Consider the following 14,774-nt stretch of genomic DNA (forward strand, 5'->3'; position numbering starts at 1 on the left):
ATCCATTTACTCCCATTTTGCAGGCTCGACAAGTAATGAAATCTTATATCACGCTGATATGGATGAGAGATGTTGAAGTATGGAGATACAGAGGGCAACCATACCCTCCACCCTAAGAGGGATAGCAGCGCTTCACTAGTGATGAAATTCCATCACTCACAACATCTAATCAAGTTCCGTCACGTCATCGAGGTTCATTCCATCACTAGTGATGGATTTTAGTGGAAATGTCCATCACTAGTGATGGTTTTTTTAAATAATAAATTAAAAATAAAAGTCAAAGCCACTCTGAGAACCTTTCCCCAAATTGACAAAAGCTCATTTAACCCATTTGACCTAGGTTTAACTTCTTCTCCAGTTGCCGTCTTCTTCGATCCCGTTCTCTCTGTAAATCAAAAGTCTTATCCGATCCCGTTCTCTCAATCAAAAGGTACACACACGTTCTTTAATTCCTTTCCCAACGGTCACACGTTCATATTCAACGGTAACATTCACGCGTGATCATGGCAACGCGTTTTAAAATCCACGCGTGGAAAATGGGGGCGGCGGCGGTGGTGGTGTTTCACGTTGTAAAACGCGTGGAAGATGGGTGATCACGGGGCGCCCCGACCCCCCCCCCCCGACCCAATACATATTAACCTCTTAAATGTTTATAATTAGTTTAAGTAAATTATATTAATAATAATTATTTTTATTACACTTGCTTTCACATCTAAACTAAAATATTTAAGATGTCCCTCACTTGTGGTAGGATCTTTTACGTCACGTTTGAAAAACACATGATAATCATTTAAAATTCAACACTATTGTTAAAAAATACAATAAAGTCACAAAAACACAAAAAAATATTTGCAGTGGTAACTAATAAGTGACAATAATAGTTTTTGTTAATAAAATGATGAAATATAATCAAGTATTGCAAAGGGTAAAATAGTAAATTTGGCAAACCTAATGAACCGTATCAACAGAAGGAACAAAGCTTGATTAGGCATAGCAAGCATAACAGTATGATCCAAAAACTCATTCAAACTGGCCACACTTTCCAAAATTACCCTTTGTATCACTTTTGTTAAATAAGTTGGTTCTAATGTGTTGTCTATTAATGAGGTGGGCTTTTTATACAATTTCTATCAAGTAGGCCTCGAAGACACAAGTGGGCTTATGGACTGATGGGCTGATGCAGGCTGATGTAGTGAAGACCTGATTAGAAGACTTGTTGAAGACCTGGACCTGAACAGGAGTATATATATATGAAATCTGTCTCAGTTGGAAGATACACACATTTAGAGTCAGTCGTAGTTCTTACGCTAGGTTTTCTCAATTTTCACATGTTGTTGGTGAATCTTATGAGCTCATCAGGTTGTTAGATGATCATCTTGTTGATGACCATTTTATAGTTTCTAAGATTGTTTCGTTTTATCAGAGATTTTGTATCATACTGTTGATTTAGGCAATAAACATCTTGGTTTGGGTTTACATAAACAAATTGTCACAGTTGCTAAACGACAAGAAAAATCATGTGACCAAAATAAAGGCCTAAAGGGGAAGCATGATGATTAAATAAAGATACTATTTGGGCATCATAAGCTCAATAGATTAGATGTTACAACAAAAGAATAATCAATCACAACCTCAACAAAACAATTGCATGCCCCGTCCTAGAGATGGGCATAATCGGGTATTCATAAAACCCGGAACCGGGTATGGATACAAGTGATTGGAACCGGGTTCTCAGTGGAACCGGGTCCGGGTACAACCCGGGTACACATCAATATTTTTAGAACCGGTGTAACCGGTTTCGGGTACAATGGAACCGGTTACGGGTACTGTTTGGAACCGGTTACGGGTACTGTTTGGAACCGGTTACACTGAATATTTCAATAAAGCTGGTGTTTACTGTTAAGAACCGGTTCCACTGAAAAAGCTGTTTTTTTTTTAAATTTTGTACCGTTATAACCGGTTTTGAAATATAAAAATCGATTTAGGAGCATACATTTCAATTTGCATCATCCAATACATCCATCTTCTTTCTTCTGTAAACACATTCAAAGAACAATATGGCATCGGAAGAAGAAGTTGTTTTGATTTTAGAAACCAAGCGTAACCCCGCAATTTGGAAATATTTTGATTTGTGTTTGATGTCGGATAACCATGAGATGGCTCGGTGCAAGAATTGTGGGAAGTTCATGAAGGCGGCAGCAAACTCCACCCTCAAGAAGCATACCGACAAACATTGCCCGGTGACAAAGGCAAAAAAGGAAGAAAAGGGCGAAGGATCCGGTTCTTCTAATGTGTAGTTTGGTGGATCCGTTTGTTTACTTATGTTTGATGTGTTATGTTTAATGTGTGATGTTTGTTTGTGAAAAAAAAATTCGCATATATAATCGTTTAAGTAGTACAAAATCGGTTCCTTCGGTAATCAAAATCGGTTCCTTCGGTAATCAAAATCGGTTCCTTCGGTAATCAAAATCGGTGCACAACTAAATTAATAATATGAGCAACACATCTTGTGTGGAAAAAAACACCATCACAAATTGGTTTGTACTTCAACTTTAGTTTTTGGATCGCATTTGAGTTGTTTGAGGCGTTATCGAAAGATATTGAAAATATTTTATCCTATAAACAATATTTTATAATTGTGGCATTCATAATTTTATAAATATTTTCTCCCGTATGAGGAGAAGGAAACTCTTCAAATGCGATTGTACGCTTCATCATTTGCCATGTATATGTATTGGGATCAACTCAATGAGCGGTGACACAAATGTATGATTCGGGTAAACCGTGTGGAGCCGACCACACATCACTAGTTAAACTTACACAAGTCTTTAAATTTTTAAAAAATGCAATTAAATCTTTTCTTGCATTTTCCCATATATTTAAACAATGACGTTTTAAAGTTCGACGACTTACATGTTTGTAGCTAGGTTGAAGCGTCTCCCTAATTAGCTAAGTGAGATCGGGGTCGTCAAAGTGTCCAAAAGGCAACGCTTTTTTGATGACCAACTTCGCCATCCTATCACGAGTTATCTTTTGTTCGTAGCGGAAAATCTTACCATCTTTTGAAAGTTGAACTTGACCGGGTGTCAAATCTTTTAGAGCTTTGCAATACTTTTTCGCAAGCTTCGTTAAAGTGGAATTAGAGTCCTTGCTTAACAAGGAGCCACAATGCTTGCATTGAGCCTTTTGCGAACCATCGCTCATCTCGACTAAATCCCAATTGCACCAAACATCCATATTGCGGCTATGCGATAATGTTCCCACCACAAATGGAGTATTTGAACCTTGTGGAACATTATTGACGGATGGAGAGTTTGTGCTTTTAGAGTTCTTGGAAGCCATTAAAAATATGTAAAGAAGGAGAAGAAATAGATAGAAGAAGATGATGATTTGTGAAAAAAAAATAAAAAAATTGTGATATTTATACTATAACCGGTTCCAACGGTCATGTAGGAACCGGTTCCAACGGTCAGATTTTGCATTTAATGAGTTTACATATATCAAGATTCGGTTCCAACGGTTATATCCATATAAGAATCGGTTCCAACGGTAACATACCGGGTACAGATAGGAACCGGGTACAGATAGGAACCGGGTACGGGTAGAAACCGGGTACAGATAGGAACCGGGTACGGTTGGCTTTTTTAGAAAAAATGGGAACCGGGTAATACCCGTCGGGTTTTTTAAACCTGGGACCGGTTCCTCTGAGCATCGGCTAGGAACCGGAACCGGGTCCGGTTCAGGTCCACTGGAATCGGGTAGGAACCGGTTTTTATGCCCATCTCTACCCTGTCCTGCCCTTGTTCAATCCATAGCTTAAGCCCAATAGATTAGATGTTACAACAAAAAATTCCAAGGGGTGCGGACGAAAAATTCCAAAGGGTGCGGACGGGATTTTCGACGAAATTTTGCACTAAATTTTTTTTCCCCGGGGGTGCGCCCGCCCACCTTGGGCTGGGCTTGGGTCCGCCCCTGTAAATATTAAATGAAATAAAATGAAGCATTCTTATTGGTTGAAACTTATTTTTTTCTTCTTAAAAAAAATTCTTCTCATTTAAACCCTCCACTATCGCCATATTGTTACTGTTATATATAATGGTTCGGTTTTATATTTTGTTTTATTAGTTATGTTAATGTTAAATAAGTCGGTTCTAACTAGTGGTGCACAAATCGGGTTTTTTTAAAAACCGGGTTTCGGGTAGGATCGGGTTTTACAAAATCGGGTTTTTTTAAAAACCGGGTCGGGTCCGGGTCCGGGTTTTCTACCAAAAATGTATACCCTATATACTCGGGTTCGGGTAGGGTTCGGGTCGGGTTTTATAAAACCCGGGTATTATAATACCCTATTTCTGGGTTCGGGTCCGGTTCGGGTATTAATCGGGTAGGGTTCGGGTATGCATCGGGTTGGGAAAAAACCCGCACCGGGTATTAAAAAAACCCGACCGGAACTATGCTTATAAAATGTATCAAACATAACTCTCACATATAGACATCAAATCTATTGATAAACAGAGGCACAATTTATAAATAGAGGCACAATTTATAGTTCTTCATGTGGTTATTCTTGAACTTTATAAACAGAGGCACAATTTATTAAATACAAAAACTAATAATGATATTAAACAAACAAAGAAAATAGAAGGGCCAACATATATTGGCATATTTGTTTCCACTTGTAATAAAATATACTAAATAATTAAGTAGCGGTGACAAATATCATTAGAAACCTAATAATTAAACAAGATTACATCAAAGTGCATACATAATTTTGTTAAATTATAAGAACTAGAAGTCTTAATGCATACATAATTAAACAAGATTACATCAAAACCGGGTTTTTTTAAAACCGGTTCCGGGTATTTATAAAACCCGGTTCCGGGTTCGGGTATTTATAAAACCGGGTTTCGTGTATTTATAAAACCCGGTTCCGGGTTCGGGTTCGGGTATTTATAAACCGGGTATAAAAAAACCGGTTCCGTGTTCGGGTTTTAGATCAAGTATGCATACCCGGTCCCTACCCTACGGGTAGGGTCGGGTTCGGGTTCGGGTATAAAAAACCCGGGTTTTATAATACCCGGTTACGGGTTTTTTTTCGGGTCCGGGTCCGGGTTCGGGTTTTTTGTGCACCACTAGTTCTAACTTCTAATGTGTTGTCTATTAATGAGGTGGGCTTCTTATACAATTTCTTTCAAGTTGGCCTCGAAGACACAAGTGGGCTTTTGGATTGATGGGCTGATGCAGGCTGATGTAGTGAAGACCCGATTAGAATACTTGTTGAAGACCTGGATCTTTGTTAGATGATCATCTTGTTAATGACCATTTTATAGTTTCTAAGATTGTTTCGTTTTATCAGAGATTTTGTATCATACTGTTGATTTAGGCAATAAACATCTTGGTTTGGGTTTACATAAACAAATTGTGACAGTTACTAAACGACAAGAAAAATCATGTGACCAAAATAAATCCTAAAGGGGATGCATGATGATTAAATAAAGATACTATTTGGGCATCATAAGCTCAATAGATTAGATGTTACAACAAAAGAATAATCAATCACAACCTCAACAAAACAATTGCATGCCCTCTCCTGCCCTTGTTCAATCCTCGTTGTCTTGTTGTTTTGTTCATCCCTAGCTTAAGCACGATACTTACACGAGCCATTACCTAAACAATTAAATCATAACACAGTCAATTACACATGATTTTCAAAAAACCCTAAGTATCCGAATTCGACATGATAATGAAAAAGCCTGATTAGCTTACACAAATGGACTCCTCTAACGACTTGAGAACGACTCAATAAATCAAGTTTTATTTAAAAAATAAATATTATTATACATAAAATTCTAATTGTAAATATACAAAAATATATAAAAATAATTATATATGTGTACAAAATAAAATAAAACAAATTTAGATGATCACAACTGTATTTAGGGGCTTTAGTCCGCTAAATATTGATGATTAGGTCGATGTTTGTTGTGTTGTAAATTTGTAATAGTTGGAAATCAAGGTGAAATGGGTTTTGAAACTTGGCCTTTTTTTGCTAAACAATATTTATTTGGGGTTCCTTCAATGAAAAACCAATTTAGTTTTAAAATAAACGTATTTATTTGGGCCTAATACATATACTATATAAAAAAACTTTCTAAAAACTTGGAGACCATTATTTTTTGGTGGCCCTAGGCCTGTGCCTAGGTTGCAAAGCCTATAGAGCCGGCCCTGCTCGCAATGTGAGTTCAAGTTTAAAAAGTAGAGCTTGAAAGTTAAACGAGCCGACTCAAACTTCGACAAGCTCGATCCCAGCTTGTTTACACACCCCTACTGATGTACGTGACCAACAATAGAAATGCATCTATTTATAGACCATCAACAAATGACAATGTGAATTTAAAGGTTAAATGAATGGAAAATAAACATTACTTACTTGGATCGGTGAAGGTGATGACACCGGTTTGAGCAAAATCACAATTAAAGTCGTGACGGCCATTGGACTGATAGAAAGAGTTCATAACGAACGCCGCATGAGCCCGAACATTATTGGGCTGAAAGCAGGCCCCGCCAGCCTGAATGGGCCTGCAATCCGTACCATGACTGCAGACATAGTCTATGTTGGACTGGAGTGCAGCAGGAGTTGCATTTGATTTAGGTACACACCACTTCTTTCCTTGGGCCGGTGCTGCAGGCTTTGGTGATGGGCCTGATGGGCCTGTTGGTAATTCCTGTATAAAAAAACAAAATGAGCAATATTTACCAACAGTTAATGCACAAGGTAGATGTTGTCACACAAGACCAATAAAACAACTGGGCAAATTTTATAACTTATAAATATGGTTTACACAAGATTTAAGTGAACTAATTCTTGATTATTTATTTTATATTTTACCCTCTAAATCTATGAAAACAAAAACATGACAATGGCAATAATGGCAGCGGACTCGAGGGCAAGTGCGACATTTGAGCAAGCGGAGCTTGGAGCGGAAGCATGGCGGCTGGTGGGGGTGTTGCCGCTAGCGCGAGGGCTGAAGGAAGGTACCGGTGCATAAGTGGGAGGTAGCATTGGCGACAGATCAGGAGCCTGATTCGTCGAGAAAAGTGAACGTTAGAATTAGAATAAAGGAGCGTTACCATCACTCAAGTCCACTATTTTCATATGATAATTAGTTTAAGGCATTTTGTATATTATAAATCACGACAGAATCATTGGGCTGTGATCTGGTTTCACATGGAGTTTGTAGGGTCGTTTGGCAACGTTAGTGGTGCCGTTGGAGAAAAGTGGCAATTAAACTAATAATAACAATTAATCAAATTGAATTTTATTATATAATGTATCCTCATGTCTCTAATAATAAACTAATATTTATCAGGATCAAAATATTATAAACTAGGTTAGTTCCCCATGTATTACACGGGTTGAACAATTTAAACTATATAATAAATATTTTCTCTAAATGTAAAACAAAGATGAAGACATTTATATACCAAACATATATGTGACGTTATATGATTCATAATAAAAAAAATAATGTTTTAAAAAATATATGCATTGAAGGGTTGAATAGTAATTGAATAAAGTATAATCTAATTTGTTAACATATAGAATTGTCAAGATATGTATTTAAGAAAATGAACATTCGTGTGACAATTATAAAGTTTGTTAAGTTTATTTTTTAAACATTTACGACCTGTTGCATAAACATCTGCACCCAATCATGGTGATGATGATAAAATATTTAAATAAATTAAGAAATACACGTGTTTCAACAAAATTATGTAAATATCCATTGAGAGACTTAGTATAACAATTCAACACCATATATAACCAACTTTATATCCACTTGGGAATAGCTTAGTGGTGTTGGTGAGTTTAGATAGAGCTTAGGATAGGAGAGGTCAAGGGTTCAATCTCCATGGTGTGCAACGTTAGCCATTCAAAAAAAAAATATATATATATATAGGACAAAGATCCGTTAGGAACCACCCTTTATTGCGAGAACCAGTGTGAACACAAACAGTAATAGCTAAAAAAATCTAAAAAACACCCAAAAAAATTTTTTTTATTTTTTTACTATTTTTTATATAAAAGTCGCTACTTTTAGTATCCAAAAAAAAAAATACTTTTTTTTTTTAAATTTTTTTTTTTAAATTTTTTTTTTTGGCTACTAAAAGTAGCGATTTGAACATAAAAAATAGTAAAAAAATAAAAAAAAAAATTTAGATTTTTTTTTGATTTTTTTAGATTTTTTAGGTTTTTTGGGGGTTTAGTTTTTAGCATTTTAGCTTGGGGGGGGGGGGGGGGGTTTAGGTTTTTGGGGGGTGGGGGAGGGGGGTTTAGGTTTTGGGGGGGGGGGGGGTGGGGGGGTTAGGTTTTTTTTTAGGTTTTTTGAGGGTTTTAGTTTTTAGCATTTAGCTTTGGGTGGGGGGGGGGGTTAGGTTTTTTGGGGGGGGGGGGGGGGGTAGGTTTTTTTTTGGGGGGTGGGGGGTTTAGGTTTTTGGGGGGTGGGGGGGTGGGGGTTAGGTTTTTTTTAGGTTTTTTGAGGGTTTTAGTTTTTAGCATTTAGCTTGGGGGGGGGGGGGGGTTAGGTTTTTTTTTTGGGGGGGGGGGGTGTTAGGTTTTTTTTTTGGGGGGGGGGGGTGGGGGGTTTAGGTTTTTGGGGGGTGGGGGGTGGGGGTTAGGTTTTTTTAGGGTTTTTTTAGGTTTTTTTAGCTATTTTAGCTTGTGTTCACATTGGTTCTCGCGGTTCTCGCAATAAAGGTGGTTCTCGCATGAACCTTACCCTATATATATATATATATATATATATATATATATATATATATATATATATATATATATATATATATATATAACCAACTTTATAAATTGTTTCAGTAAAATATATAGGATTGACATTTTACCTATAAGTTGAGTGACTAAATTGGAAAGAAAAAACTTCAAGTGGTTTAATTGAAAATACTATAAAATTTTGTTACAACACTACTCAATTTTCCCAAAAAACAAAAAATAAATAAATGAAAAAAATAAATGAGGCGTATTTGTTTTTTCATACGATACTCATTGTTATCTTCGAAATTTAAATTTTATAATCACCATTTTTCTCTTTATCTTTTTAATCCTTATCACCACTAACAAATTTATCATATTAGTAGATTGATTTAATAGGGAAAAATAATTAGAGAGTGCCTGAGAAAGTGACATGTGTCCCCCAAGAGGTTTCTTTTATTATATAGATAGATATTATTATTATTTGTATTAGATTAGATTAAATATTATTATTACTAGGTTAGAACCCCGTGTAATACACGGGTTGAATAAATGTAATTTTATATACCAAATAATAAAAAAATATATCTTTAATAACCCCGTTTATTACATTGTTTGAATAAATGTAATTATATACCAAATAATAAAACAATATATCTTTAAAAATCTTTTTATTACATGGGTTGAATAAATGTAATTTTATATATTAAATAATAAAGTTATATCTTTAAGAATCCTGTGTATTGTTTGAGTTGAGTAAATTTAATTTTATGTATTAAATAATGAAAAATGTTACATTTTTAAGAACCTCATGTATTGTATGGGTTGAGCACATGTAATTTTATATACCAATCAATAAAAAAGTTATATCTTTATAAACCATGTGTATTATAAAACATTTATACTAAACTGATAAAATAACCCAAACTACAGGGACTAAAATGACATTTAACTCTTTTGTTAATTTCAAGATAAATAATTTTGAAATCTAATAAATATTTCAAAAAATTAAATTATCTTCTATACGAATTGTTTAAAATCATATTAAATTTTATTTTATAATTATCTTTTAATTAATATTAAATATAAATAAGTTGGAGATAGAGATGAGAAAAACTAAAAAATAGATGGCTCCAATGAATGACATGTGTCCACCCATTGGTTTCTTTTATTATATGTATAGATAGATAAGATAAGATAAGTAGAAAAGAGAGGTATTTGTTTTAAAAATATATTAAATTAACAATTTAGATTTGAGGATAATATTTTATTAAAGTATAATAAGATTTAATATTAATTTATTATTTATTTATTTAGTTAATATAAGATAAGTATAAATTTGAGGATACCTTCAATGAATGACATGTGTGCAAAAATTGGTTTCTTTTATTATAGTAGATAGATAGATTAGTATTATTAATAATTTTAATCAATTAAATGAGAGAATGACAAGTGTTCCAAAACAGGTTTCTTTTATTATATAGTATAGATTGTTTTCAAACGACAAAAATAGAAATTAGAACATACGAAACTATTGGCCTATTGACCCTCACACCTAAAGTGAAATTAACGTTAAAGGTGTCACCAGTGTCAATTGATAATAGCCAAACAGATTCACAGCCCGACTCAACAGACAAAAGAAAAACAGTTTTGAGCCCCGACCTAATCTGACGATTCATAAACCGAACCAGTTAGGGTCAAACCGGTTTAGAACCCAACCAAAACCGAAAGGATTGGTTTGAACTTTCAAACCTAAAATCGACTCATAAACCGAATCGGTTTGGGCCCATGATGAAAAAAAAAACCGAGTTCGGTTTTTGTAGATCTCCATAATACGTAAATTACTTTTTGAGTTCTTGTGTTTTAATGGTTTTAACCATTTAAGTCCAAAATCAAAATGTTTAACACTCTGGAGTCCCTAGACACGTTTTATAACCATTTGAGTCCAAATTTTTACCTTTTGAGTCCAATTTTTTTTTTAACAAAATTGGACTCAAACCGTAATAAAATGAACAGAATTGGACTCAAAACGTTATAAAATAAATGGCTAAGGACTTAGGGCTATAAACTTTTTGATTTTGAACTCAAATAGAGTAAAAGAAAACTTACTCTACAGAGTATTGATAATCAAAATCCATTTTGTAAAATAATTATTGAAATTGAATTATCTTGTCTTATAAAGTCAGTAAAGGTAAAATTTGTAAAAATCCATCAAAACACACCTAACACAATTATCAACTGTCCGGTATACCCGGCCTCTATGTGCCACGTAAAAACCAAAATCCAATAAAAACCGACACGTACAAAGTGCAATAAAATCACACAATAATTTCATAAGGTAACGTAATTAATAATTTACCTGTGGTCCCCGCAAGATCCCGATATCATACACTTGGGTAAAATCCGGTCTAAAAAGCCCAAAATTCTGCTCATCCAACGACGGCCCTTTCAGATTCTCATTAAACAGCGAAAATATGTATGTCTCGAACTTTCTTCCGGGCATCAACGGTGTTCCGGCGCCGGAAGTCACTTTTTTCAACAAACCACCGTTGTACGCCGCCGCATTCACAGGATTCGCATGCGTGTTTTGTGGGTCCCCACCTGATGGCCACCCTGTCTCTGCTACAATTATTTCCACATCTGGGTACCCCAACTTTTTCATTGAAACGTATACCGCGTCCATTAGTTGATCAAACTGGTTCGTATACCTTCATTAATTCATAAATTATTGTTAGTTAACTTTTAAAAAATAAAAACTATTTTTTTAAGATAAAAAAAATAAAAACTAATTTTTTAAGTTAACTTTTTTACTAGTTAACATAAAAAAATAAAAACTAATTTTTTGAAGTTGAAAATTTTACTTTAAAAAATATTAAAAATTAACAATTTTTTAAGTTAAAAAAATCAAACTAACAACTAATAAATTCAAAATAAAACTTTACTTCGCTGTTCAAAACAAAAAAAAAAGTAAAATATACAAATTCGAAAAAAAATAACAATTCTAAACTAAAAAATAAATTAATTATTTTTTAAGTTAAAAAAACAAAAACTAACTAAAAATAAAAATTTAAAATACACAAAAATAAATTAAATTAAAATTTTCACTTCGCTGCTCAAAGAAAAAATATAAACTGAAAAAAGTTTTTAAAAAATTAAAAAAAGCAGAAAATTCTAAAAAAAATTCCCTTTCGCTGTTCTAAAAAAAATAATATCAATTATTATAAAAATAAAATGTACCTTTTTCCGGTAGCTTTATCAAACAATCCACCATTAGGTTTAAACAAGCAAAAATCCTCATACTTGGGAGAATACCCAAAATACGTATACGGATTAACCATAAACCCAGCTTTTGTCTTCCTCAAAAACTGCAACATCGGGGCAAGATTACCCACATCCCACCCGGGTCTAAACGACGCATTACTCGGCGGGTTAGACTCCAACAAAATCCCAAGCGAATGCGGGCTCGAAACCTTAACATCACTCATCCCAGTTTTCACCAACGCCGCATGTAACACCTTCATCGCAGGTACGAGGTTATCCACGAGGTTCTGCGGGCCCCAGTGGAGAACCTCAGTGCCGACACAGATGTAGTGGAATTTGGTTGCTGGGTGATAGGGTTTGATGTGGGTGTTGACCCAACGGATGGCGTTACGGGGGTTGGTTAAAGAGGGGATGTCGCCGTTAGGGACAGTGACGGTTACGAGGATGTTGGTGTTGGCGAAGGCTTTGATGATGTCGGGGTTGGTGTCGAAGATTTTGACGCGGTCGATGATTGTGCGGGTTTTGAGGAAGTTGGCGACTTCGGTGTGGGATGGGAGGTTGTTGCCCAGAGTGCCGTAGTTGACGCCGATGGGGATCACGGCGGCCGGCAGTACGAGGAGGAGGAAGAGGATTGGAATGAGGTTCATGTTTTTTTGTTGTTGGAGATGATGGGAAAAAGTGATGAATGGAGGTGAATATGTAGGGGTGGAATTTGTTGAGTGTTGACCGTTGTTAAAGGGTGTAATATTAAAAATCTGGGTGCGCAGTGCGCATGTTAGAATGGATTACCGTTTTGGGGAGATTGGAGTTTGTTTGAAACCCGACACCGCGTAAAGGTAAAAGAAAACGTGTCTATTTTACAGTGAATTTATCTTTTTTTATTTAATGAATATATGAGGGTGATTGTATTAGAAATAGGTTAAAAACGTGTGAGACTAGATACATTTGATAAAAAACGTGAAGTTAGATGAAACATGTAGTGGGTGGTCATTGAGAGTTGTTATTTGTTGTTAAGTTATATATCGGTGTACATATAATGTAGTAATTCTTTTAGAAATATGATTTTTGATATTGAAGGGGTATGGTCCTAAATTTTGCACCGAAATAGTCGAGAGTGACCATCACCCTTATCAAATACTCCCACTGTCAAGAACTTATCTGCGTTCGTGCGGGCTCACGCGAATACAGATACCGAATCCAATCGGTCAAGTGATGAGAAGACTAACCTTGTGTATGAAAACGGGTGTTGCACATGGCGATGCGGCTTACCACCGCATCCTATGAACATTTTCGTCACGACAAGGGATGAGGTAACAATAGTTACCGCGTAAGGCGATGCGGCTCAAGCACCGCATCCCATAAACGTCTTCGTCAAGCCAAGGACGCGGAAACAACCGTGGTTACCGCAGATAGCGATGCGGCCTAGCACCGCATCCTATTGACGACGCAAGTGGGACTGACACCTTGACTCATGTGGCCAAAACAGCAAGTGGCACTGATGACAGTCATCTGTCAGCCCCATACGTAAACGACACTGGCGCACAGACTGACAGCCACAGTGGGACGTGGCATCACCTCCGTGACCGACAAGCCTGATACACCTGCAAGGGGCTGTGCGTTGTTAGTCTAGCCACTCAATTACCCTTCTTCACTCCTCGGCTATAAATACCCATCCCGGAGCAGGTTTGAGGTATCGCTTATCAAACTCTCTCACTCTTACTACTATCACACACTTTGCACTCAATCAAATTACTGATTCTCACGCTGGAGAGTGGTAACAAGGAGCACCACCCACCCCATCCTCCTTGTTACGAGTCACGACGTGTTTTTCCTTGTGCAGGAGACAGATCAGCGGATGATCCAGTCACGGATCCTCAGAAAGAAGGGATTAACCCTATTTGACGAGACCAGTGAATTAATCTCCCTTGATAAACCACTGTTTCATCATATATCTATAATACTATAAAAAGGAGAAGTGATGTACACAATTGTAATTTTACCACAAGTATAAATTTTGAAGCATAATGTACAATAGTATACAAGCCATTTTAGATGGGGTTTAATCAAAATTTTAAGACACTTCAGGGTTAGCCTAGGGATTTCACCAATGCAAATTCATTACAGCCCTGTAAATGAATCGTCCGGCTATTAAGCAAAGGGTGTCGTTCAGTTTTACCAGATTAGACACTTATTCCAATCGTTGGTTTACACAGACGACTGATGGATTCTGGGCGACGATGATGAACACTAGGCGGTGATGGTGGGTCGATTTAATTTACGCCAAACCTCGGTCGTGCCTTTTTGTTGGTTCCATAGACGGTCTTAAGGTAATGTGATTTTGTATATTAGATACGCAATCGTTATTGTTTGTCATGGGCTCAATTTTTCTTCAGTGTTTCTAATTTAGGGTTTCTAAATATGCTTTACCACGAATCGTTGAGATAACTGGTGTTCACAATGCAATCAAGGAGTGTTAGTTCCTTGATTCTCCTTTTTTTATTTTAATCGAATTATTGTAATTATTATTTAGTTATTCTGAATTTTTTGTGTTTATCTTTTCGATTACTGATTAGAAATTTGTGATTTGTAAACGAATCTTGTGATTTAAATTGTAGATCCACTTGTTTAACTGTTATATGAATGTTGAATTAAACGAGTCTCAGTTAAAATTTTGTATGGGTCAAATGGGTGCCTTTAACAATAGCTTGTTTCATGTGGAGATTAATTCAAGATCGCATCCCAGTTGCTT

General features: G+C 35.8%; 1 protein-coding gene across 2 annotated transcripts; it reads right to left on the reverse strand.

Moving 5' to 3' along the window:
• Positions 1-5,450: 5,450 nt before the first annotated feature.
• LOC110872586 (glucan endo-1,3-beta-glucosidase) lies at positions 5,451-12,761 on the reverse strand. 2 transcript variants are annotated; one of them, XM_022121405.2, is made up of 4 exons: positions 12,002-12,754; positions 11,124-11,472; positions 6,428-6,722; positions 5,451-5,664 (listed from the first exon to the last, which is right to left on the reverse strand). In XM_022121405.2, the coding sequence occupies exons 1-4, from the start codon at positions 12,670-12,672 to the stop codon at positions 5,636-5,638; spliced, it is 1,344 nt and encodes a 447-aa protein (XP_021977097.1). In that variant the 5' UTR covers positions 12,673-12,754; the 3' UTR covers positions 5,451-5,635. The 2 variants fall into 2 exon arrangements, with proteins under 2 accessions (XP_021977097.1, XP_021977098.1); XM_022121406.2 differs by lacking the exon at positions 5,451-5,664 and adding an exon at positions 6,887-7,078 and having other exon boundaries at positions 6,585-6,722; positions 12,002-12,761.
• Between the last annotated feature and the right edge of the window lie 2,013 nt (positions 12,762-14,774).

This window comes from Helianthus annuus, chromosome 8 (assembly GCF_002127325.2).
Source record: "Helianthus annuus cultivar XRQ/B chromosome 8, HanXRQr2.0-SUNRISE, whole genome shotgun sequence".
NCBI classification, from domain to species: Eukaryota; Viridiplantae; Streptophyta; class Magnoliopsida; order Asterales; family Asteraceae; genus Helianthus; species Helianthus annuus.

Bases quoted from the DNA above. Each gene is read 5' to 3' on its own strand.
- LOC110872586 (XM_022121405.2), bottom strand. From the start codon at position 12,672: ATGAACCTCATTCCAATCCTCTTCCTCCTCCTCGTACTGCCGGCCGCC. The intron at 11,473-12,001 runs GTACATTTTATT...GAATTAATGAAG, and splicing joins GATAAAGCTACCGGAAAAAG to GTATACGAACCAGTTTGATC. The intron at 6,723-11,123 runs GTAAATTATTAA...TTTTTTATACAG, and splicing joins GGATCTTGCGGGGACCACAG to GAATTACCAACAGGCCCATC.